The 27,705-nt window shown below is 39.5% G+C and overlaps 1 protein-coding gene across 1 annotated transcript in view; it reads left to right on the top strand.

The window, feature by feature from the left end:
* Positions 1–27,705, top strand: part of SPON1 (spondin 1) — a 226,057-nt gene that overhangs the window by 33,661 nt on the left and 164,691 nt on the right. The window contains exon 3 of the mRNA XM_081062697.1: positions 14,316–14,571. Coding sequence (XP_080918823.1) covers positions 14,316–14,571 — 256 coding nt within the window. The remainder of the gene's footprint in view (positions 1–14,315; positions 14,572–27,705) is intronic.

Below are 27,705 nucleotides of genomic sequence, written 5' to 3'. Positions count from 1 at the left end.
CCTGCATTAATTTCACTCCCAGAAAAAGTAAAGATGGGAAATTTAGCCATAAGGGATGATCATAAAAGCCTCCAAACTGTAAACAACAAATTGTTCAATACTCTGAGGTTTGTTAGGTAAAATGTGGACTATCCATACCATGGCTATTATGCAGCCATAGAAAATTGTATTGAGATATACGTAGAGAGATATTGAGTAGAGAAGGAAGATGTGTTGTGGAGTGAAAAAGCAGGATATAAGACAGCATAATCTTATATTTTAAAATTGCATATATATGTGTATATATGATCTGAAAAGATATTCATAAAAATGTTAATAATAACTATCTTGAGGGTAGTAGAATTATGAGTAATTTTTTTTAGAATCAAATTTATTTGGGTGACAATGGTTAGTAAAATTACGTAGGTTTCAAAGTGTACAATTCTGATTTACATCATCTATATATCACATTGTGTGTCTACCACCCAGTGTCAGTTCTCCTTCCATCACCATATATTGGACCCCCTCTCCTTTGTTTCATAATTTTTGCTTCTCTATTTTTTTTTCTGATTTTCCTCCAGTGAAAAAGTATTCGTGCTTTTCCTCTATAGGGTGTCTTGCTCCTGTGTTAATACAATCAGACTAAGGTGTTGGGGGACTACTTCCTACTACCTACAATATACTGAGGGTCCATTATGGGTGCTGAATGCTTTGTAAACATGATCTCATATATTCCTTTTGTTGACCAAGCAAGATGGGCATTAGTCATTTTGCAGATGGGAAAACAAACTCAGACAGATCAAGTGATTTGCCCAAAGTCATCCAACTGGAAAGTGGCAGAGCCAAGATTTAATATAAACCTACCCGATTCAAACATTCATGCACTTTCTACTCTACCACTACTTCTCCCAAAGCTCTAGAGAAGAAATATGTATGAGATGATGCTGTAGGACATATCGTCCCTCATTCTCCACTCGGTCCCTAACTATCATCATCCCCTACACTCTCTGACTCAACAATCTGTATTTAGACGTGCCAGTGCCCTCTCTTTCAGACTCAGCCCACCCACTGTACTCAGACCAATAAGGACTTAAACAGCCACTGACCCCAGGTGAGGGTTATCACATCACTATCGCTGATAGATGTGGGGGCAAGAAAAATAATTGTTTCTCCCACCTTTCTAAGTTCTTCTTTGCTGGGCTAATAATCAAATTAACATGAAACAGATTAACAGGAGAAAATGTCCAAGTTTGTTACAGATGTGCATTCGGGCTGCCATAAGAATATGAGACCCAAGGAGGCATTGGGTAGATGAGGTGTATATGTCATCTGAAGCTAAGGACAAAGGGTGGGATTTGTGTCTTGGGACTTCAAAGGTCAGGAAGGCAATTCACGTGGAGTTGGAAAACAAATGTTTGTTAAATAAATGTTGGTTGGGTCATCTTTAACAATGGGATACAGAGAGGACTTTGAACAAATGGACCTAGCTAGGTTCCCCTCTGTCTATCCCACACTAGTATATATTAAACTGTAGCTATCTATGATGGTATCTCCCTTCCTGGAGCAGGTCTTCTATCTAAATTCCTTTTAGGAAGTTAAGAGGACTATCAAAAGTCTTTCCTGAGTCTTTTGTTCCTTAATAACCTTAAAATTAATATCCCAAAAGACATATTTCGGGGTGGCAAAACTTTGGTTCCCCCTATAGACATCCTTGGCTGTGGTACCCTGCGTTGACCACTGGGCTCCTGAGTGCTCTCTTAGTCACATCTCACATTCCCCCAGCAGAAGTCCCTTCTTATCGCAAGGCCCAAGTTTTCAAACCTACCCTCTTCTGTTAACTGCTGCAAGCCTATGCTCATGGGACCAGTTTCCTGTTGTGTATGCTGTTCCAAGATTCTGCTCCAATTATCTCACTTATCCTCAGTTCTCATGTGGGAACAGGAGCCCTGGCCCTGATCTCTATGTCTGGGGCTCTGCTTCCTGAAGACAAGTGTTCGTGATGCCACCTACATAGACCTGTGGATAGTATTCTCCCAGGTGTTCCACTGCCATGGTCCACCCACTTGTTAGAACACTTGTAACTTCATCTGGAACTTTAATGCTATTTAGGTTCATCTCTTGAGGCTTGTGTCTGTTGGACCAGAAAGGCTGAGACAACATATCAGGAGAGAGAATCCAGATCAGAATTAAGGAGGAGAGCCAAGATTCAATTTAGGAAAGAAGTATTGTGTATTCAGGTTTAAAGAAAGTGGGGCCATAAACAAGATGAGGGAAGAGTAAACAACAGGATAAATAAAGGTAGGTCAAGATGCAGCTTTCAAAATAGGTATGGCATGTGATTCAGGACTAAGATTGTGATCAATGAAAACTTTGGGAAGCCTTTAGAGTCATGCTGATGAGGTAGCTTAGAAAGTCCCTAATATTTGAAAAGGCCTATTCATGAGCAGATGTCCAACCAGTTGCCGTAGCTATAGGTTGCCAAGCATTCTGGAAATCAAAACTTGTCCACCTGTTTAAACCTGGTCACCTTACATGGCTATCTCATCTGGTTGGGTTGGGACCAATGACAGGTCCCTTAGTCTCTGTCCTGCAGGGAGTCAAGCAGCCTGCTTTTCCAGCATATTTCGCCCAAGTGATTTTAAACTTAAACCTGAGAAGGTTTATTTTGGCCTATATTTTTTTAAAATGGAAATGTTACCCATGGACTGCTGTCATGTGGTCCTTTAAAACAATTAGAAGCCTCTTCATTTAAAGAAATACATCATCATTATAGAAAATTTAGAAAATACAAAAAGAATAGAAAGGAAATAAAAATTACCCATAATACTACTGCCAACAGAACCACCCCATTGTAATATGTTTTAGTTTTCTGCTCTCAGGTACTCAGGAAACAAACCACAGATTGAAATGAATTTTGAAAACATTTTAAGGGAACTTCATTTAGTTAGTATCTAACATGATGGGTCTATTCTAGACTATGACAAATATGGAGAAGTTTGGGGATTGGGGAAAGGTAGAAGAGCAGGCTCCGATAGACCCAAAGTTTTTCAGAAGAAGCTGATATTTTCTGAAAAGCAAACAATTTTGGAAGCATGCTCTGAATCGGAGGAAACAACCCCTTCTGTTCAATACTTAATGACCATCTGGCAACTGAGGTTGTGGATAAACAACCATATTTACCTGAGGTGGCTTCTATGGTTTGGAAAACTGTCTTCTTTGTTTCAGTTCTGGGCCAAGGATCTCACTCTTATCACCTACTGGGATCTTTGCCAGAGGCAACTGGAAAGAGCACAGGCTTTGGCTTCAGGCAGCCCTGGGTCAGAATCCAGACCAGATCACTTTGAGTTTCATTTCTCTATAAAATGGGAATTATTATTCACATCAAGAATTCAATGATGCAACCATTTTTAGTACGTGGCACATAGTAGGTGTTAATTAAATATTAGTTCTCTTTGGCTTTCCCAATGTAATCACTCAAACCCCACCCCGACTCCCAACACGGACTATAAAGATTTAGGATTTGAAATACCTGTGAAAGTTCTCTGTGACCGCTAGTAAAGGGTGTCCTCACTGAAAGTCAAATGTGCAAGTCCAAGGAAATCATATTGTTTGGAAATCCACTATCATGCCAACAACGCTGCATAAGGGGATCTAAGTACCTTTCAAGAAAATGTGAAGCAATGGTACTATTTACATTTACCAAGTACCTATGTGTGCTGGAGTAGGATGTTTAGTTGTTGTGGGCTGGTCCAGTGTATGTGGTTCCACGGAACTAAGCTTGGCTAGAGAGAAACTTCTTAACTTAAGAGAGATGACATTATTAGAAAGGAGTGTGACATAGAGGAAAGAGCATAGGCATTTGAGCCAAGGAGGGCTGAGTTCAACTCCTGGCTGTGCCACTGGGGGGCTTGGGAAGGTTATTTAACCCATCTGCACCACAGTAGTTCCTTCAAGGATAGGCTTAGTAACACTTAGTGGTGTTTGAGGGAAATGGAAATAATATAGGTAACATCCTTGGCCAGTTAATGCTAGTTAATGTGCTCGCTTTGGCAGCACATATACTAAAAATGCTAGCTATTATTATTACCAAGTCTGCTAATAACTATCTGGGAAAACAAAGTCTAAAGTCAGAAAGAAGTCCAGGGCATTGTCTAATTAAGGGAGCTAAGGCAGGTACTGCAATCAAGACACAGGGCCAGAAATCTCACAACGAAAGGAAGGAGGCAAGCACACCTAGTTTTTCAGTGTGCACCTATTATGTACCAGGCACTGTGCTAAGGGCTGAGGAAACAATGTGACAGAAAAAAAAAAATAAGAAAGAGAGAGAGAGAGAGACATAGTACCTGCCCTCATGTAGCTTACAGATTATCAGAGAAGTAGACACTAATCAAGGAATCAAACAAAGGCATGTAAAATTTAAAGAAAGTCGAAGTGTGAAAGGAGAGGGATGGGTATATAAGAACAAACAAGGGAGGGGACTGCCATAGTGAAAAAAGACAAAGAAGCCTTTTCAGTGAAAAGGATGAGTGAGCTGAGATAGAGGGAAGGAATGAAGGAAGGGAAGAAGGAAAGGAAGGTGGGAGGAGGAAGGGAGGGAAAAAGGAAATTGGAACTGACTAAGCTTTAGAAGAAGAGAACATAAGACTAGCATAGCCAAGTGCAGAAAGCAAGGAGGGAAATGGCACAAAATGAGACTAGAGAGGTAGGAAGCCAGGGAATTAACTCTGTTAAGGATTTGGTCTTGATACTAGAAGCAATAAAAAGTTGTAGAATTGTTCTAAGAAGGGAGACATTATAATTGTGTTTGTGTTTTTAAAAGATCTCTCCAGAACAAACTGGAGAAAAGCAAGAAAGGGTGTACAAAGACTGGTTAGGATAATTTTATATGGTTTTAGATTTAAAATGATGTAGCTTATTCTAGGGTAGTAGTCGGGATTCAAAAGATATTTGGAGGGTGAAATGGATGGCATTTGGATGAAAAGGCTGAGAGACAAGGAAGAGAATGACATCTAACATTTCTGACGTATACAACTGGAGTAGGCCCAGGTTAGAAGAGAGGTCGTTAAGTCAGTTTTGCTGAGAAGGTAGATTTGAGGTGCTTTTGATCCAAAAGGAAATGCAAGTAGAATGCAGAAGGTTGGAGATACAATGCCTGGAGCTCAGAGAAGCAGCCAAAGCTGGAAGTATAAATTTGTGAATTATCTGCACAGAGGTAGTAATTAAAGCATGAGTCGAATGAGATCACCTACAGAGAGAGAACAAAGTCAGAATAAGAGAGGGCTTAGGACTCAGACTTGAGCAATTTCAAATTTAGAGGCTGGTAAAGAGGATGAGTAGCCAGGAAAGTCGAGGAGGAGGGAGGGCTGCAAGGAGCTATGGCACAGAAACCAAGGGAGGAAAGTGCTACAGGAAGGACTACGTAGTATTTATTGGGTTAAACATTGCAGAAGCCACAGATGGCCTTAGCTAGAGCTGTTTTGGTAGTGTGATGTGTCCCCTAACACCCGGGATTGGGTTGAGAATGAGTGGGAGGTGAAGTGAAGACAGTAAGTCCATAGCCATCTCCTTCAAGCAATTTGATTGTAATTAGAAGAGAGATAACACTATAACTGGAGAGGTAGGAGGATTCACTGAGGGTCTCTTAATTTTTAAATGGAGAGACTCAAATGTGCTTCAAAAGCTAATGGGAGTGATTCAGTTGGGGCAAAAGTTGAATCCGGTGGAGAGAAATGTAGTTGTTGGAGTTGGGCAAAAGGGATGGGACCAAAGCAGAGATGTAAGACAAGTAAGGCTCCTCTATTATAACAGGAATGAAGGAGGACAGGGTGGATGCAGATGGCAGAAGGAGGGCCTTCCCATCGATGACTTCTGTTTTTTGTCTAAAGTAAAAGGCAAAGTAATTCAATCAGAGTGAAAGAGGAGAGATCAAGGTTGGAGGTTGGAGGAGATTGGAGAAGATTTGAAATCATCATTGTCAAGAGAGGTAAAGTGAGTTTGCCAGATATACACAGCAGTGTAGCAGAGGGAACTGGAGGCTATAATTCAGTTACTACAGGACACAATGGCCTTATCATGGGCTTTGTTCAGCAGCACTGAGCCACACGCGTGTGAGACATTCATCTAGGGTTGGGATTATATTCACATCAGAAAGATAAAATGAGAGAGAAGTAAGGGCATTTCTAGAGTATTTATACCATATATGAAAAAAAAAATCCACAAGTAGATAATGCAATGTTGATACATGGCACTTGCCATTCCAGATATGAAATATATTATAGAGCTAGGGGGGTGAGGGTGCAGAATAGAAAACCCAGGAACAACATGAATGTTTAGGACATATGCCTCATATGCCTGGGAAAGTCTCAGTTTTGCCTATGGTCCCAGAACAATTATTAATAACAGCCTTTTCCATTCTTGTTTGATAATAAATTACATCATCACTCTATATCTGAGAAAGGTGGCATCACAAAAAAGTGGGAGAAAGATGGGTTAAGTAGTATTAAAAGCAGCTCACAGTTTGGGCTTCTGGTGTCCCATCCAACATGGAAAGAGCTTGAGTTGCCACTCCATCCTAACAACAAGTAAAAACCAAACAGACTGAGAAGAGAAACAATTCTTTTTAGATCCATCAGAGAAGTGAGGTCACAGGGGAAACTACTGTCCACAAAATCGGAAAAACAGACAAGAGGACACAGAGAAGCACAACCTACCAGAGCAGAAACCTCTACTTGCCAGGCTAGGAAAACCTAAACTAATTAATATACTGCTAGAGGCTCATTGTAGACAACTCTGAGAGTTAAAAATTCCAGGGGCACCCGGTTATTAGTGAGGGGTAGGGAGATGAGGAGGGGAGAGGGCTGGGCAAAACTTTTGTGAATTTTACCTCCAGGAGTTCTAATAGTTCCTCACAGTAAATATCAGAGAAAAATCCCCTTTTGCTTCTGGCAGAGGGAGGGGGAAAAGGAACCATTTACAACATGCCAGAGCATTCTGTTCTTTTTAATAAATCTTGCCCTCAGGAGAAACTATTTTCTCAGAGCCTGACCTGCTGGGGTTTACCTGTCTGGGGGAATAGAAATGCACAACTCCAAGCCCCTCCAGCCATCCTGTCCCATCTAAGGAGGGAGAAACACTGAGAAGCACTGATGAAGTTCCAAACCAAGGGCGAAAGTCACCAAAAGACTGAGACCTGATCATAGGACTATAGAACGTGTCCCCCTACACACACACACACCCCTTACCACTACATTAAAATTCTATTTACTTCAGTTCCTTTTACCCAGTGTCCATCTTTCAACACAAAATTAAAAGGCCCTAATAAAAGGCAAAAAATACCCTAGCATTTGAAGAGCCAGGGGAAGCGTCAGAACCAGACATGGCAGGATGTTGGAGCTATCAGACCAGGAATTTAAAACAACCGTGATTAATATGCTAAGGGCTCTAATGGATAAAGTAGACAGCATGTAAGAACAGATGGGAATTGTAAACAGAGAGATGAAAATCCTAAATAAAAACCGAAAAGAAATGCGAGATATAAAAAAAAAAAACCTTGTAAGAGGAATGAAGAATGCCTTTGATGGGATTATTAGTAAAGTGGACACAGCTAGGGAATCTCTAAGCTCAAGGATATATCAACAGAAACCTCTAAAACTGAAAAGCAAAGAGAACAAAGGCTGGAAAAAAAACCAGAACAGAATATCAAAGGATGGGGGGCAACTACAAAAGGTATAACACATGCATAGTGCAAATACCAAGAAAAGAGAGAAAGGAAAGGAATATTTGAAACCATAATGCCTGAGGATTTCTCCAAATTAACCAAACCAGGAAGCTTAGAGAACACCAAGATGGATAAATGCAAAACAACGACAACAACAACAACAAAACCCCTACATCTAGGCATGTCATTTTTAAACTACAGAAAAACAAAGATATGAAAAATCCTGAAAGAAGACAGAAGGGGGAAACACTTACTGATAGAGGAACAAAGAATTATATTCGACTTTTCTTCAGAAACCAAGCAAACAAAAAGAGAGTTGAGTGAAATAAAGTGTTTTAAGAAAAGAATCACCAGCTTAGAATTCTGTACCCTGCAAAATTATTCTTCAAAAGTGAAAGACAAATAGAGACGTTCTCAGACAAACAAAAAAATTGATGGAATTTGTTGCCAGTAGACCTGCCTTGCAAGAAATGTTTTAAAAGTTCTTTAGAGAGAAGAAAAATAATACAGATCAGAAACTCAGATCTTTACAAAAAAAGGAAGAGCATGAAAGAAAGAATAAGTGAAGGTAAAATGAAAACTTTTTTTAATTGATGTAACAGACAACAGTTTGCTCAAAATAATAACAACAATGTATTCAATTCTGTAAACTTATAGTTATGTATATATTTATGCATGTTTATGTATAAGTGAAACAAATGACAACAATAATACAGGGGACAGGAGGGAAGAATTGGGCATATTTTGTTATCATAAGGTATTTGCATTATCAGTGAAGCAGTGTAGTGTCATTTGAAAATAGATTTGGCTTAGTTGTAAATATATACTCTAGGAAAAATTCTAGGACAACCACTAAAAAAGCAACAAAGAAAAGTATAATTCATATGCTAAGAAAAGATATGTATATGTCACAATAGAGGAAAGATCTAAAATCAGTAATTTAAGCTTCCACATTAGGAAACTAGAAAAAGAAAATCAAATTACATTTAAAGAAAGCAGAAGAAATGAAATAAAAGTTAGAGCAGAAATGAATGAAATTGATAACAAGAAATCAGATAACATGCTCAATTAAAACCACAAAAGGCAGAAAACGTGTGGAAGACAAAAATAGGAACACAGAACAAGGATAACAAATAGAAAATAGTAACAAATGTGGCAAATATTAATCCAACCTTATCAATAATCATCTTAAATGTCAATGATTTAAGTATACCCATTAAAAGACAGATTTTCAGAGTGAATAATAAAGCAAAACCCAATTATGTGTTGTTTACAAGAAACTCACTTTTAACGTACAGACAGATGTAAATTTAAAGTAGAATGATGGAGAAAGATATACAATGCTAACACTGATCAAAAGAAAACAGGAATAGCTATATTAATTTCAGAGTAGCCTTCAGAGCAAGGAAATTTATCAGGGATAAAGAGGAGCATTACCTTATGATAAGGGATCAATACTCAAAGAAGACATAACAATCCTTAATATGTATGTGCCTAAAAACAGACTGTCAAAATGTGTGGGGTAAAAACTGATAGATGCAAAGAGAAATAGATGAAACCATTATTACAGTTGCAGATTTTAACACCCCTCTATCAGAAATTGATAGATCCAGCAGGCAGAAAATCAGCAAGGACATAGTTGAACTCAGCCATGCCATCAATCATCTGTATGTAATTGACATCTGTAGACTGTTTCATCCAACAACAGCAGATTACACGTTCTTCTCAAGCTCACATGGAACATTCACCAAGACTATGTTCTGTGCCAAGAAACACACCTTAACAAGTTGAAAGGAATAGAAATCATACAATGACTGCTCTCAGACCACCATGGAATTAAACTGGAAATCAAAACAGAAAGATAGCTGGAAAATCCTTAAATATTTGGAGATTAAGCAACATACATCTAACTAACCCATGGGTCACTAAGAAACGTCAAGATAAATTTAAAAATATATTGAACTAAATGAAAATAGACCTTATCAAAATTTGCGGGATACCGTAAAAGTAGTAGTGCTTTTACAGGAAAATGTATATCACTGAAATATATATCATAATAGAGGAAAGATCAAAAATCAATAATCTAAGCTTCCACCTTAGGAAACTAGAAAAAGGAAATCAAATTATATTTAAAGTAAGCAGAAGAAAAGAAATCAAAATTAGAGCAGAAATCAGTGAAATTGAAAATAAGAAATCAATAGAGAAAATCCACAAAATGAAAATCTGGCTCTTTGAAAAGATCAATGAAAGAAAAAGAAAGAAAAAGAAAAGATCTAGGAAACCTATAAGCCTCTAGTCAGACTAACAAAAGAGAGAAGACATAAATTACTAATGTGAGAAATGAAAGAAGTAATTCCATGGACATTAAAAGAATAATAACGAAGTATTATAAAAAACTCTATGTTCATACATTTGGTAATATAGATAAGATTGTCCCATTCTTTGAAAGATACGATCTGCCAAAACTCACAAAAGAAGAAACAGACAGTCTGAATAGGCCTATATGTAATAAAGAAACTGAATCAATAATTAATAACCTTCCAAAATAATAAGCACCAGTCCCAGATGGTTTCACTAATGAATTACATCAAACATTTAAGGAAGAAATTATACCAATTTTCTACTTCCTAGCTTATTTTATGTAGCAAACATCACCCTAATACTAAAACCAGAAAAAGACATTGCAAGAAAAGAAAACTATACACCTATATCTCTCATGAACATAGATGCAAAAGTTCTCAACAGAATATTAACAAATTGAATCCAATACCACATAAGAATTATATACCACAACCAAGTGGGATTTATCCCAGGTATACAAGGCTGGTTCAGCATTAAAAAAAGTCAATAAATGTAATCCATCACATCAATAGGCTAAAGAGGAAAAATCACATGATCACATGAATAGAGGCAGAAAAAGCATTTGACAAAATCCAATACCCATTCATGATAAAAACTCTCAGCAAACTAGGAATAGAGAGAAATGTCTTCAACTTGATAAAGAACATCTACAAAAATAACCTATAGCTAGTATCATACTTACTAGTAAGAAAATTGAGGCTTTCCTGCTAAGGTCAAGAACAAGGTAAGGATGTCCCCTCTCACCACTATTTTTCAACCTCATACTGAAGTTCTAGTTAATCCAATAAGACAAGAAAAGGAAATAAAAGGTAAACAAATTGAGAAGGAAGAAACAAAACTATCTTTTCTCACAGATAACATGATTATCTATGTAGAAAAATATGAAAAAATTTACCAAAAAATCGTGGAACTAGTAAGTGGTTATATTAAAAGATTAACAGTTGTCAGGGGTTGGGGGCGGGATGAATCGGTAGAGCACACAGGGTTTTTAAGGGAGTGAAACCATTCAGTACGACACTACAATGTATAATACTAGAATGGGAGATACATGCCATTATACATTTGCAACACTCAGCATACGAGGTCAGATAATTAAGTTCACGAACTTATCCTAGAAAAAGTGCTATGTACTTCATTGCTGAACATCACTACAGTCACCTTTGAAGTACTCCCCTTGGGAAGCTATGTACTGATGCCAGTGCCTAGTCCACCCTTCAAAGCAATTTTGGAACTCTTTTTCTGGAATGGCCATCAGAACAGTCATCGTATTAAACTTGATGTCCTAAATGTCAATCAAAATGTCTTCTTTTCAGTATTTCCTTTATCTTTGGGTAAAGAAAGAAGTCATTGGGGGCCAGATCAGGTGAGTAGGGAGGGTGTTCCAATACAGTTATTTCTTTACTGGCTAAGAACTCCCTCTCAGACAGTGCTGTGTGAGCTGGTGTATTGTCGTAATCCAAGAGCTCCTTCAGGACCATTTTTGTACACACCTTTCTGATGCCAAGATCTGCAGTTAAGATTTTCCTGTTTTTCTATTGATGTTTACTTGGTCTGCTATGCTTCTCACAGTCAGCCGATGATTTTGACACACAATTCGATGAATTTTTGCAATGTTTTCGTCAGTTCTTCTCGTTACTGGCCGCCCTGACCTCTCTTCATCAATGACGCATTCTCTCCCCTCAGAAAAACATTTACTCCATTTATACACTGCTGTTTTCTTCATGGCATTATCCCCGTAAACTTGGACTAACATGTCCCTGATTTCACTTCCACTCTTGCCAAGTTTAACAAGAAATTTAATGTTTGTTCGTTGCTCCAATTCAAGCTCAGACATTCTTGCGATGGCACACAAAAACACATAACAATAATGATTGCCACTCAGCAAGATACCACCACAAGTCAACACTAACACAGCTGTGAGACACTGATATACCAAGGTTATGAAACCTTACGGAGCTGTTTGTACAGTGCTGCCAATGTAAGTGCATGGTGGCATGTTCGCGAACTTAATTGTCAGACCTCATACACAACACCAAGAGTGAACCCTAATGTACACTATGGAAGTTGGGTGACAATGATGTGTCCATATAGGGTCATTGATTGTAACAAATGTACCACTCTCGTGCTGGATGTTGATAATAAAAGAGATTATAGACATGTGGGGACACCAAGTATGTGGGAACTCATTGTACCTTCTCAAATTTGCTATAAAACTAAAACCACACTAAAAAAAAAGTTTAATAATTAAAAAAAATAGCTCATAGTGTGGAGAAAATTCAGTTGGATCCCTATTCCACAATATTAAAAACTAAATTCCAAAAAGATTGAAGACCTAAATGTGAAAGGTAAAATTATAAAACTAATGGAAGAAAATATTGGAGAATATCTTTGTGATCTCAGTTTTTTAGGCAGGACCACAAATGTGCAAGCCATAAGTGAGAAATTGATGAATTTGACTAGATGGAAGTTATTTCTGTTAAATTAAGAATTCCAAAAATAAAATGAACCTCTGAGTGACAGGAAGATATTTGTAAATGAAGAGGGATTCATGTCTAGAAAGTGCTACAAATCAGCAAGAAAAAGACATCTGGCAAAGATTCTGTGTAGGCAGTTCACAGAAGAAACCTGATTAATTTGTGAAGAGGTGCTCTAATGTGCTCGTGTTAAATTTAAACAAGATACTACTTTACATCCATCAGATTGGAAATTATTAGAAAGTCCAGCAATCACAGAATTGGTGAAGAGGTGGGGAAATGGGAACACTGGTGCATAGCTAATAAAATAAAAGTAGGTATAACCATTCTACAGAACAATCTGGCAGTACGTAGTGAAATTAATGATTATACCCACAACCCAACAAACCAGCAATCCTGTGACAGGGTTTATATTGCTGAGAAACTCTCATGTGAGTTCACAAGTAGAGCAGCACGAGAATCTTCTGCAGCAATATTTATGGAGGCAAAGAGCCAGAAATCAGCTAATTGCTCCTCACCGGGAGAGTGGATAAGTAAAATGTGGTCTATGCATTCAGTGGAATACTAGACAGCAGTCAGAATCAATGAATTACGTTCACATAGAATGCCATTGACGTATCCCAAACGTGTAAGGTTAAGTGAAAGAAACATTAAAATACTCACAGAACAATTCTATGTAACTTCAAGAAAGTAATGTATATATACACACACATACTCAGAAGAACATATATTAAATATTTAGGAATAGGTGCTAAAAAGAGGATGGAAATGACAGTAGGATAAGGAGTATAGAGATAAACAAAAGAAGATTGCCTTTGCATTGTCCAATGATGAAAATATATGACGAACTAAGGAGTGAGATTTAATTTTTTTATTAGGTTGGTGCAAAAGTAATTGCGGTTTAAAAAGTTAAAAATAATTGGAAAACCCGCCATTACTTTTGCACCAACCTAATATCTACTGTGCTAAACAGAAGAGGAATTTTTACAAGTAGAATAAATACAATATGGGTGTAATGATCTCATTAGATTACATTTGAAGATGAAATGAGAAATTCAGATAAAAACATTTAGTGCCTGGCACATACTAAACCCTCCATAACTGTATTCTATTAATGTCATTAACACTACTCATGACATAGCTACTCCCAATCCACTGGAGTTGGCACTTAAGAGCAATAGGATTTAGGTGATTTCTCCCAAAAGATCCTTCTAGGTCTAATAGTCTATGGTTCTACTGGATAGATAGGCAATTACTGGCAGCCAACCCAGAAGCAAGCAGGAGAGATGCTGAAAGCGGCCTTGGGGAATGGGGATATGGCTACCAGCTTTTTTGCAGTGTCGCCGGAACCCTGATGGTTAATTTGGGAGAGCACTAACATAATGCCCCAATTAAGAGAGTAGAGATTGCACAAGTAAACAATGCTGTGAAGCTCGGGGACTTTCTGTACTTTGGTAGACTTCCTCCAAAGAGGTATTTTCTTCTCACATTTTACTTTCAAGTTATAAAATTGTAGCTGAATTACAAAATCCAGCTATACAGAGAGTGTTTGCTTTGGATTTTTCTCTTCCCCATCCTCTTCTTCCTTCCCTGAAGTGGGACACAGTTTATCTTAGTGAAACGAACAAGATCATCACCTAGTGGCCTGTTCCTCACAGCGCTGACACAAGATCCTGGTCCCAGAGAGCACAGGCGAGCATGTGCCAAATCCGTGCCCTCATGTTAAATCACCAAGCCTTGGCTGGGACTCTGTGCCAGGCACTATTCTGGTGTCTGGGGATTAGAGCTGCTAACAGAAAATGACAGGTTTAAAAATAAAATTAAGCAAGTGTCAACTCGGAAACTTAAGAGCCTTCCCAAAGCGAAGCGCATTTTAATGTGTTTGTTTTCCACTGGTTTTGCACAGATCATAGACGAAGAAGAAACACAGTTTATGAGTAACTGCCCTGTTGCGGTCACTGAAAGCACCCCACGGAGGAGAACACGGATCCAAGTCTTCTGGATAGCGCCACCAGCAGGGACGGGCTGCGTCATTCTGAAGTAAGTGAGCCTGCCGTTCTTGTAGTGCTTTCCTCCCCTTCCCTGCGGTCCCTCAAAGGCTTCATGCTGTGCTGGCAGAAAGAAAAGTGGCTTTGCGCGCTGCCTGGTGGCTCAGGCGGTTGGAGCTCTGTGCTCCTAACTCTAAAGGTGGCCGGTTCGATTCCCACATGGGCCAGTGGGCTCTCAACCACAAGGTTGCTAGTTCAACTCCTGGAGTCCTGCAAGGGATGGTGGGCAGCGCCCCCTGCAACTAAGATTGAACAGGGCACCTTGAGCTGAGCTGCCGCTGAACTCCCAGATGGCTCAGTTGGTTGGAGCACATCCTCTCAACCACAAGGTTGCCGGTTCGACTCCCACAAGGGATGGTGGGCTGCTCCCCCTGCAACTAGAAACAGCAACTGGACCTGGAGCTGAGCTGCGCCCTCCACAGCTAAGACTGAAAGGACAACAACTTGCAGCTGAATGGCACCCTCCACAACTAAGATTGAAAGGACAATGTGACTTAAAGTCCTGGAAGTACACACTGTTCCCCAATAAAGTCCAATAATATCTTTAAAAAAAAAGTGGCTTTGGTGGGTCGTCAGGCAAGTTGCATCATTTCTCTATCCTCAGTTACCTCGACTCTAAAATAGGACGATGGGCCATCATTGGTGAAGGGATATACAAGAATCATTCGCCTGAATCTCTATTTTCATCGAATACAGTGATTGTCTATCTTCCTAGAGATAATGACACTAGGGTTTGTTTAAAAAAAAATGACGAACCAGGTGAGGGCAATCTGTCTGGAATTTAATATCTAGTATCCTAAAACTGTGCTAGGCTGTCGGAAGACCCAACTAACTTCTATTAGCCTCTGGCTCTGGTTTATGATCCTATCTTCTTCCTTCTCCCACCAAAATTGCCCTCTTGTGCCACATCCTATAGGGCCTCCTGATCCTCCTTTTGGTGAGTTACAGTAGATGATAAGAGCTGTTAACCAGCTAATCGTTTTCCTCTGAAAAGTAGCATTATCTAACCCGTGTCTCTAAAATTATGTGGCATCGAATGGTGTTCAGGGGAATAACTGTAAATAGGTGGGCAGGAAACTAACTTATATGGTTAAATAGCTTTGGAAAACATTACATACTGTACCCTTTTCTTCCAGATTCACAATATATATTAGCATATTGAAAGTTTTGCAAAGTCCTTACCCTTTAGAACTCTGTCTATGAAATGAAAGCTGTCTAACTTGGTTTTACCCAGTACTCCCCAAACTTATTTGACTGCAAAACGTTTTTTTTGTTTTTGCTGAGTCATCTATTGACATTCACCAGTTTGAGAAACAGGAATAATTTATTTTAGATAGACTTAAAGAATGCATAGAGTGATGGTGAGTATTTTAGAATTTCAGACAGGCAGGCAAATAGTCATGGATAGATGGGCCCAGCTCCAATCCCAGCATCCAAGAAAGCATTTTCCCATAGAGGTAGGGTCTGGGACCTTCCCAACTATCTTCTTTTTTTACATCCCCCAAGGCTTTATTTATATAATTGGTTCATTTGTCTGCACCTCTGGCAGGTGAACATTTCAACAGATTTATAACTGTGGTTAACTCCAGCCCAGCTCTGAGAAGAGGCTGGTAAAGAAGCATTCTACCTAGGCACTCCAGTTCCCGCAGTTTCTGGACTCTGCTGTGCCTGACTTATGGAAAAACGCCCACAGAGATCTCTGGAAGCCTCTGTCCATTGTCCAGGTGCAGCCCTGTCTTTGTTTGGCCTCCCTTTGCTGTTGTCTCTGGGCATTGTTTCTTTCTTAGTTTAATGCAAGCTGAGTATCCTTCCTCAGATTCCTTGAGAACTTTGGCTCTTGGCATTCCTCTACAGTGGTGATTTAAAAAAAAATTCAGCAGTAGAACTTTTTAAATGAAATCTTATATATACACCCCAATATATAATATGTACCTACTATCTAGTTGAAATGTGGGAGAAGATCTTGTGGAAATAAACAAAGACCACCAAAATGAGAACAGAGGTTATTGAATTCAGAGCTTTCTATATAGCAATGGAGTCAGCTACCGTCATTAGCATTTCGAAGAGAATCAAAGGCAGGCAGAGGAGTGGGAAAGCTTTACGGTGAAAAAAAGGGAAGACTGCAGGTACATTCTGACTGGAGGTTGTTGGCATGGCAAGCTGGAAGTGGGCTAATTAGAAGTAAAGCATCTTGTGAGGTTGGTTTGAAGTGTATGTTTGGCTCTGTTTGGTCCTGAGTTGGAAACAGAGGAGGCAGTGGGGGCAAAAATGAGAGAAGCTGGTAGTTATTGACCAAGGTCTAAACTTTCTGAGCTGATAGTTTCAGAGATTATGGTTTGGCTTCCCAGGCTAATTGCCGCAGAGGTTGTTCGTGGTGGTGGGGTAAGAGTTCTATTGTCATTGTCATATGTGGCCTGTCCATTGTCCATTAGTATGTTCAGTCTCTCAGCCTGGAGACTGAGTCTCAGCTTGGCTTTCTAGTACCCACAACCCTGCCTATGGTGACCCTATCACACCTCAGAGCCTGGGGCTCTGAAGAAGAAAGCTGGAAAACATCAGCTCTTTGTGATGAGTCTTCCTGCTCTAAAAACTCTTATCCCTCTGGCCTGGATCTCTGGTTTTCTTTCTTTCCTGTTCTCACAAACCAGAAGCATTTGATCTTCCTGTTGGAAGCCATAAAGGCATCTCTTCTTTACCCATTAACAATGAATATATGTGAACATATGTTTATTTATCAACAGTTAACCAGTGTCGATTGTGCATTTACTCGTTTTTTCAACAAACATAACGTGCTAACTGCACAGGCACCCAGGATATACAGAAAACAGGTATGTTGGTTCTTGGCCCTGGAGGTTCTCATGGGCCAAATGGAGGAGAGAACAGGACAACCAATACCCTGTATGTACCAGGAACTCAGCTGCTATCTAGTATCTAATTTAATCTTCACAACAAAGGACCCCATTTTACAGAGCAGGAGTCAGGTATCAGGGAATCAGGAAAGTTTCTTGAAGTCACACATCCATGTAACTCTAAAGTCCCATGTTCTTCCTTTCTTTTGTTTTTCTGAGGAATTAAATATAAGCTACAATGGTACACTAAATAAATAATAATTCTATAGGTAAGACGTGAATACGTCCACATTGCAAAATTTCAAACAATACAGAAGATAGTGAAATACAGAAAAGTATAGAATATAGGAAAAGTAAAAAATCCCTGATATTACTTCCAATTGAACCCCAGAGTCTCCTACCCAAAGATTGCAAAAGATATCAATGTGATGTACATTCTTTAAACTTTTATCTGGGCATTTATATTCCTATAAGTAAACATAAAAAAAATACCTTAATTATTCTGGAAATATAAATTTACACAAATGGTATCATGGTCTACATATGTAATGTCCCAAAAGTAAATGAGTTTTCACAAAATAAAACATATTAGAGAGATTTCAACGTCAGGACATGTAAATCTACCTCTTTTTATAAACAGTTGCATATAATCTAGAGTGGGAATGTGTTAATTATTCCACAGTTGATGAACATTTATATTGTTTCCAGTTTTTTACTATTACAAATAATACTGTGATTAATATCTCTTCTAAATGTCTCTTTGAACAAATATGCAAGTTTTTATCCCCAGCAGATGCCAAGAAATGGGATCATAAGCCATGCACATATATAATTTTAATAGACACTGTCAGATTTTCCTCCAAAAAGCTTGCCAATTTAAACATTTTCTCTGTGAATAAGAGAGCCTATTTCCTTACTTGCTCAACAACTGCTAATATTATCAATGTTTAAAGTTCTGTCAATCTGATAGTTAAAAATGGTATCTTATGTTAATTTACATTTTTCTGATTATTAGTAATATTAAGAATCTTTTCACATATGTATTCCATTTCTGTTTCTTCTTCTGTGAATGGCCTGTTCATATTCTTGTCATTTTTCTCATAATATGTCTTTAAACAAATTGATTTTAAAGTACTTAATTATATAAAAATACATTTTATGTACAAAGTATATTTTACACATATATAGTTTTATATATTTAAGTATATTTAAAATCGATCTTTATATATTCCAGATAATAACATTTTGTCATAAATTTCAAATATTTCTTTCCACCTTTCTTTTAATTATGTTTATGGGTGTCTAATTATCCATACAGTTGAAATTTTGACTTTAATCCAATGTATCCATCCTTTCCTTTATGAATTTTGATTTTGTGTTTTGTTCAAAAATAATCTTCCTACAGCTAAGGTTATAAATATATTTCCATATTTTTATAAATTTAAAAATACATTTAGGTCTTTAATATTTCTGGAATTTAATTTTGTGAGTGATATGGTATAAATAAGTCTCAACAGAAAATAGATGACACATTCAAAATGAGGTACCAAAGGGACAGTTTAATAAGGGGCCTATTTACAATGTTGTGGCCAAAACAACAGTGAAAGCAGCCTTTACCACCAGAACAGAAGGAACAAAAGGCAAGGAAAGAGAGGATCGAGCAGAGAAGACCATCACCTCCCAGGAGCTGAGACTTTTGGAAGGAAGCAACTAGCCTGAAGTGACCCCATGGGGACCCCTACTTCACTCCTTTCCTCTGATTTCCTGCCAATTCTCTCCTTTGGCCTGGATTCAACTATGAGGATGATGGAGCCCACTGATATTAATATAGTCCTTGTAGATTCTCCACTTGGGAAAAGGCCAGGGTGTCATAGGATGGAGAAGGTATCTAGAGAAGCAAGCCAAAGACATCCAGCATAGATGGGAAATCAAAATCTACCTATTCTTCTCAGAATGGCTAGTTAGTTGTCCCATATCCATTTATCAAATAGTTTGTCCTTTCCTAATTGTTTGACATGCTACTTTATCAAATATAAAGTTTTTATACATGTCTGTTCTGTTCCGTTAATCTTTTTATCTATTCCTGCACAAAACCCACACCATTTAATCGCACAATTTTATTTTATGTTTTGATAGCAAGTCATCGCTCATTAATCTTCTATTTCAAAATGTTCACGGCCATTCAAGCAGTTTCATAATTCCAGATGAATTGTAGAATAAGTTTATTGTGTTCAGTAAAAACTTATATTGGGATTTTGAATGGTGTTGCATTGAATTAATAGTTTAATATGAGAAAAGTCAGCATCCCTATAGTATGTTTTCCAAGTCAGAAACATGGACTATCCCCTATTTATTTAGATAGTTTATGTCCTTCAGCAAAGTAATGTGATTTTTCTTCATTTAGATTGCAAATTCTTAGGAGGCTGTTTTCCCCATAGGTATTTTATGGTTTCATTGCTTTTTTGATTGGGTTCTCTTTTCCTGTTACACTTTTAATTGTGTATTGCTTGTGTTTAGGAATGCTATTGATTCTTGTACCTTAAGTTTGAATCTGGACATTCCTGAACTCTCTTGATATTTCTAATGACTAGTTCTTTCATTCTTTTGGGAAATAATGATTAAGTATACTGTTTTTCTTTTTCATATTTTAGTTTATTATCTACCATCTCTAGTAAATATTAAATAGTAGTATTCATGCCTATTCCTGGTTTTAATGGGAATACTATTGTATTCCACTTTTAAGTAAAACGTGAAGTACAGGTTTTAAATTGATGCCTTTAATCAAGTTGAGTAAACTTTTAATCTAACTGAAAAAGTTTCCTTCTTTTTCTTGTGGAAGTTGGTGTTTGGTAAACCAACCAACCAACCAACCAACTAACCAGTATCCCTTGTGCACTTACCATGTGCCCAGAGTATGCCAGCATTGAAGAAGACTCGTAGATTAAACAATGATCCTAACTTTCAAGATACTTTTAGTCTAGTTTTGGTATCAACAAAAATATGTATGCAAAAGTTAGCAAACCTAAGGCAGACATGAACTGGGAACAAATTAAGCATAGTTAATCAGAAAGGAGCTGAGTAAGGAATGGAATAATAAGCACCAGAGCTTCTTGGAAAGGTTAGTTTATATCTTGAAAGCTATAGTAGGGTTTAGATAAATGGACAGAAGGGAAGAGGTTATTCCAGGTGAAAGGGGTAGACAGAGTGAAGACTGAGGTGAAAGCTTAGAGGTGAGAGTAAAGATGGCAGCCTGGGGAGACAGTAAACAGAAACGCTTCACAAGATGAGAAGGTCTTTGGGAACCAAAACCTTGCTCAGTCATGGAGGTCCTCCAATGTCAAGATGAAGAGATTGAACTTGATTTAAGAGGAACAAGGGAGCTATTAATGGTTATTAAACAGTGGGCTGACATATTGGGAGGAAGGTTCATTAAAAAGTAAGGACACTGAAATCTGGCAGCAAAGTTCAGGACAGATGAAAGGGGAGATGCCAACTCTGCTGCAGAACCCTCATTTGCAAAAAGGAGCATTTATATTGCAGTGTTTGGGTAATATTCCTGGGAGATGACAGCCTGGTAGGATAAGCTGCAGAGTCTGCTAAATGTCTGTAGATGACAGCTCTGAAGCCTGCTTGGTTGGTTGTATTCCTTCGCCCAGGAGGGTTGGGGTGAGAAGCACATAGAAATTACGACTTTCCTTTTGGCACAAACCTGACACCATTTCCATTTTTTTATTGGATGCAAAGATTTGAACATTTCTAAATTACAGGCTTTTCAGGTAGCCCTCCTTATAGCCTTCTCTGTACAAATGAATGACCCAGAACTTAAAGTTTACCTGGCTTGCTAGAATGCTGAAAACATACTGAAAACTACCATAGCAAAGTAGCAACTGATTGAAAGCAAAAGCCCTCATGAATAGAATAGATATTTAGAAAACCTCACCAGAGGGAAACCCTGTCCCCTTGAGTGTGACAAAAATTTTGTCCCCTACAATGATCCTCTCTTTCATACATTTATTGCCTATATTACGTACTCTTATTACCGGGTTTCTGACAGGCCTTTGCCACTTCGTGGGAGGGTCCAAGATTTGGGTCATCCTAGTCCTGAGGAGACAGTCACTTGGTGAACCATTTGGGGACTTCAATCTTACAAAACAGTGGTTGGTTACAAGCAGTAATAGTAGCAAAGAGCCAAGCCCTGTTCTAGGTGCATTACAAATACTTATTTACTTTTCACAGCAATCCTAGGAAATCGGTACTACAGAGGAAGCTAAGGCACAGAGTGGTTAAGTAACTTGTCCAAAGTCACAGAGTAAGTGACCACGCTGGGATTTAAACAGAAGCATCTGAGCTTCAGAGTCTGTGATCTTGATACTGTACTCTGCCATCTCAGACTGGGTGCCGCTGGGTCAGGTTCAACTCCCATTTCTCCCTCTCCCCTGACATCATTAGTTGCCGGATTTGTCTCTTTTGTCTATCACTTGCTTTGCATGCACTGCCTTCTTCACGGACATTTCTCGCCTCGCCATGGCAGGAACCTCCTAACTGCTTAGCCCAGCATCTTCTTCATGCTGGTATACGACTTGCTGTCCTCACACACAGCTGAGCCACACCACTTACCTAACAAACTTGAATGGGGCTTTCCATCGCCTTCAAGATGAAGTCCAGAGTCCTGATCAGCCTATCCCCACGTCCTTCACCAGAGTCCTTGACCAGTCTATTCTTCCGCCAAATCCCTCCTTGAATGCTGTTCTCCAGCCACTCTTGTCTGATCATTCTCTGGAGAACATTAATTGAGCACCCCCTGTGTGTGGGCACTGAGGACGTAGAGGCTGTCTGAGGATGTCACAGTCTGGGGGTTTCACACAATAAAACAAATAAGGTCCACAGTCTTTCATCTGCAATTCTGAAATCCAAAAACCTCTAAAATCCAAAAGATTTTTCTTAACTCATTTAGGGCCCAAACCTGCCCTAAACTGATTTAAAGTTATTTGAGGTCTTTTAGTGTAAATATTAATGTGTTTGATGCTACCCTAGACCCTAGTGGGGGCATTACAAAATATATGGAATTTGCACTGTATTATCTTTCTGAAATCCAGAAATATTCTGAATTCTGAAACGCATCTGGCCTCCAGGCTATCAGACTAGCGACCTTTGCCCTATTGATGCAAAGTGAGGGGAGGAGAGTTTAATAATGGAAGTATCGGAGTGCTGGAGGAGAGAGGGCAGCCCTCTGACAGAACCAGGTTTCACATAAATGTTCAGAAGAAGCAATTCACTTCTTGCCAGTGAAATAACTTGTTGCCACCTGCAGCTGCTACAAGATCTGAGAACATATTTAATTTTCCCCATAAACAAAGAATAAAGTCAAAATACCTTAGCATGGCATCCAAGGTCCTTCACAACTTGTTCCAAACACCTTACAGCTCATTTCTAGGCACTTCTCCTCCCCACACAAGACTGTGAGCTTCGTGGAAGAGGGGATCGTTTTTACTCCTTTTGTGGCCCTCATGCAGGGGTTGGCAAACCATAGCCTGTAAACCAAATCCGGCCCCTGCCTTTTTTTTGTAAATAAAGTTTTATTGGAACATAGCCACATTCATTCATTTATCTATCATTTAGGGCCACTTCCATCCTAAAGTCGCAGAACCAAGAAGTTGCAAAAGAGACCTCATGGACTACAAATCCTAAAATATTTCTTCTCTGGAGCTTTATAGAAAAAACATACTGACCTCAACTGTGATGCATTCCCCAGTGCTAGGAACTCAGTAACTGCTAATTTCTGGCCCAAGTTCTCCCAAAAGCCCAGCTGAGACAAAGGCTTATAGGTAGATAGTTTATTTGGGAAGTGATCCTGGGGGACAGGAGGGGTGGGGGGCAGGTGTGATTTGGTCAAGTATTATTGACTTGGCCATCACTGTAGGCAAGTGGTACTTGATCCTGCTAGGACCTTTTGAGAAGGTGTATGATGTGTGCCTCAGAACAGTGTGCCCAGAGATGCAGGAGGAAGCCATTATTCATTGGCTTTCATCCTCCATTGATCACGGCAGCCCCATAAGCATTAATCCCTTTGCACTTCTGGGTTGCACACATGTGAGCACTCATCATATTCTGAACACGTACTACAGCGTCAGTGAAGCTCTGGGAGAGGAAGCAAGAGATACACTACACAGGTGAGATGTGCATCATCCAATGACAGTGGGGTAGAGCTGGTCACTACAACAGTGGTTGGAGTCAGAGTTGGATGAGAGGATGTGAAGAGGCATATAGAGGTACCCAATACATGAACTGGTATGAATAACAGTATAAGCAGCTTACATTTATTGCCAACACTATGCTAGATGCATCGCATGTCTTATCTAACTTAATCCCCATAAAAACTTATAGGGTCTTCTCTATATTATTTCCATTTTGTTGATGAGAAAACTGAGGTTTGGAGAGTTTATATTTAGGGTAATAAAGCAGTTAAGTGGTAGAGCTGGGCCTTAAACCTACCTGACTCTAATGCCCTTCTTAACTAGTCACCAGGAAACTACATTGACTGAGGTTGACCGACGCCACCCTTCACCCCTGCCTTTTGCCTCAGTTGATCTGTGAATGTGTAGCCCCTCCTATAAACCAAGGGGTAAAGGACTGCCTGTGGGGGGAAATGGTGTTCTCCAAGTAAGGAAACTAACTGTCATTTAGAAAATGGAAAACAAACCCAGGGATCTGGCAAGAGAAAAGCTTATTTTTGGGAAGAGAGGATGAGTATTAAGAAGGAATTAACTAGCACTCATAATACTTTGTAACTTCATAGAGTTCACCCACTCTTTTTATCTTGGAAGGAAATACCATAGAAAACCCACATGAGATGACTCTGTGTTTGATTCAGAGGAAGCTGGCAGGGTTAGGAGGATCTGATGTGGCTGGGGTGCAGCTTACCCCACAATTTTCCTGGCATTAGCTATTGAAAAGAACCACAGGTTCCTTTGTCATAAGTCAGGGTGGCTTTTCCTTACGGTTGGCTAAAACCTCAGCAATGCTAACCAGGAGAGGAAGTAAGCAGTCTGCAGAAAAGGGGGTGAAAAACCCCCAATCAGCTGAAGTGGCTGGCTTTTGGGAGAATATTGGGAAAGACCGAAGCCATGGCTAAAAGGGCAACATGTGCTTGGTTCAGGAAGACTTAGATACCTGGAGATACCATCCAACAGGTCAATTCCAGATGCCAGGGGCTCCTGAAAGGCTGGCAGTGGCCCATTTCCAGGGGAGCTGTCCAATGACAGCAGAGGTTTCACTCAGCAGCTAGGGTCCCAGGTGCAGAATCCAGCCTCCAGGAGAGGAAACTGGCAAGAATTAAATAGGAAGTATGGCTGCAAGGAGCTTCAGGCACAGCAGTAAACTGAAGCTCAGGTAGGACCAGTAAAGCCCTGCTCTATGGATGGTGCCAACATTGCAAGGGGCTGGCTGCAACTTGGTGGACACACGTGAGTACACCGCGCACCCCAGCTATGCACCAGGGCCCAGGGCCCTAGCAGCAAGACCAGTTCCGTCCTCTCCCCTTGATGGAGCAGGAGTAGCCAATATATTCCCATGGTGGTATTAAAGTATGATGTCTGGACCTTGTGGACATTTTTTAAATTGAGATTAAATTCACATAACATAAAATTAACCATTTTCATGTCATCGGTTCAGTAGCATTTCGTGCATTCAACAATGTTGGGAAGCTACTATCTCTATCTAGTTCCGAAATATTTCCATTGCTCCAACACAACATTGTTTACTCATTAAGCAGTTTCTCCTCTCCCCTCAGCCATTGGCAACCACCAATCTGCATTCTGTCTCAATGGATGTACCTATTCCTGATAGTTCACATAAATGGAATCACATAATATGTAATCTTTTACATCTGTTTTTTTTTCACTTACTGTAATGTTTTTGAGATTCATCCATGTTGTAGCATGTATTGGTACTTCATTCTTTTATAGATCTGAATAACATTCCATTACATGTATATGCAATTTTTTTTTATCCCTGTTGACATTTTTGACATGAGGCGGTCAAAGAATAAAAATGGAACTATTTGGACAATAGTGAAAAAGTACCGGATGGTATTATGCCTAAATTAACCATCTTTTTTAAAAAAAAAAATTAGGGAATACACACATTAGATGTATTTCTCCATTCCTGAGCCTTCCCCCACCCCCAGGAAGGACAGTGACGACTCTCGGACAAGGGCAGAAAAGGACAAAGAAATAGTTCCACACCTACTGTGTCTTTCAGGTTCATGAAGTAAGTGGGAAACATGTTAGCATATCTTATCCTGTCACCAAAATGGCTTGATTAGATCTTTTACATCCAGGATGCGACCAGAGCGTCACACGTCATTATATCTGGGCATTTGTTGCTTCATCTGGAAGAAGCATGGGCTGAAGCCCGCTGAAGATGCAAAACATGCTGGAAGCTGAGCAGAGGCTCCTCGGTGCCATAGAAGACATTCCTGCACAGATTCTCAACGCCCCATCACTATTCACTTTCAACTACCAATCAAAGGAGTGTCCTCGAATTATTTACCTCCCTGCAAGCCTTCTTGCCGCAGAGAATACACATCCTAAAGCCAACAAAGAAATGAGATTACATAAGAAAGAATGTATCTCATTCCTTCCATGGTTAATTATTGCAGGCTGATTTCAGCAACGTTTTTCCTCGGGCATTTCCCTAAGATTTCACATTTAACAGCCTCTGGAAGCTGGGAAACCAGAGGAGAAAAAGCTTTTCTATCTTAGTTCTATGCTATTCATAAATGAAAATCATTGTTAATTTAGAGTTTGACAGCTGTGGTGCATTTGTAAGTGCAGGGCAGCTGTCATCAGCACTCCAGCTTATTTTTCAAACAGATGTTTAATTTGACTTTAGTGCTTTGCCAATTTTTGAGGAGAAAGAGAGGGGGAAGCAGAAACAGAAATAATCATTATATTCATCATTTGGTTTCCTTTCAAAACATAAATCGGCATGATTAACGATGACATCAGAATTGTTCTAATTGCAGTTTTGGGTGTAGGACTGGTTAGCTATCATCTCCTTCCATGGTGCAAAGTCCATTTTAATTTTTTTTTTTGTAAAGTCAGAGGCTGTTTTGTGATAATTACACTCAGACTCTGACCAACAGTTCCAGCTACCCAAAAAAAAGCCTTCCAGAGTGCAGGAAAAATTGGGGAGTGGTGAATGATGGGTGACAGGGCCACAACCCCAGATGAAAGCCACAGGGCTGAGTCTTGTCTTGTGGCTGTGGAATCAGGAAACCAGCGAGAGCAAACAGAGCCCTCAGAATGGCAGCCAGGGTCTCCCACTCCCTCTGACATACCTACCATGCTTATGTGGCTTAGGCAGGGTTTGTGCATGCTCAGAGTGTACAAGTCAGTCTCAATGTATAAAATTAAACACATCTGTGGCTCCACGTAGAAATCTGATGAGTCAGAAGGTACTTGAACGGGCCCTGCTGTTCTAGTCCACGTTGCTTGGAGGGAATCTGCCTTCACACCAGCTGTGTTGCTAGGTAAACCCACTTCCTGGATCTGATTTCTCTACCGTTGGCTTTTTGTGTTTGGCTTTCAGTGGTCTCCCTTGGCTTTTACTTTTCACCATCTATCATGTGTTCACTCGTAGCCCTCAGTACCTCTTTGACAATGCCTCTGTAATGGGAACACCAGATGCCATAACACACATGTTGTATATCTTTGTACCTACTTCTTTGTACGTTGAGATGGAAGACTTGCCTTGCCTTCTTCCTCAGTCAGCAATGGGGATACATGCTGTGCTAAAGAAGAACCCACCCCAAGGAGAAGTTGTGAAGAAGTCTTGGATCCCAGCTCTTGAGTCATGGTTTGATAGAGGAATAATCCACATCCTAATTCAACTACTGCTAGAAATAACAGGACGCTCCAAACAGAACCAAAAATGTATACTCCGAGGGCCAAATCTGATTCCGCAAAGGGTGGCCCCCCAATGTTTTTAAATGGAAAGTACTATTTATAGATGATTAACTAGGAACTAATTCTTTCTTAACGACAGAAAGACCAGGCTTCTGCCAGGTTGACCAGCCAAGATTTTGGGGGAATCGTTAGGGAATTATTACATGTATCAAAAACTCCTGGCGTTGTTTGCCACCCTGGCCATCAACCCGGGTCTAGACTACATGTCTGTTCCTCAGGGAGCTGTCCCCTACCTTTGCTCCACTCTTAGAGCCCATCTTTGATATCCTACTTCAGAGCGAGGGCCTAGTGACAATGGTTAATAAGATG

The sequence above is a fragment of the Rhinolophus hipposideros genome (assembly GCF_964194185.1).
Source record: "Rhinolophus hipposideros genome assembly, chromosome: 10".
Lineage (NCBI taxonomy): Eukaryota > Metazoa > Chordata > Mammalia > Chiroptera > Rhinolophidae > Rhinolophus > Rhinolophus hipposideros.
The sequence above is the reverse complement of the archived record's forward strand: the minus strand, read 5'-3'. Positions and strand labels throughout refer to the sequence as shown.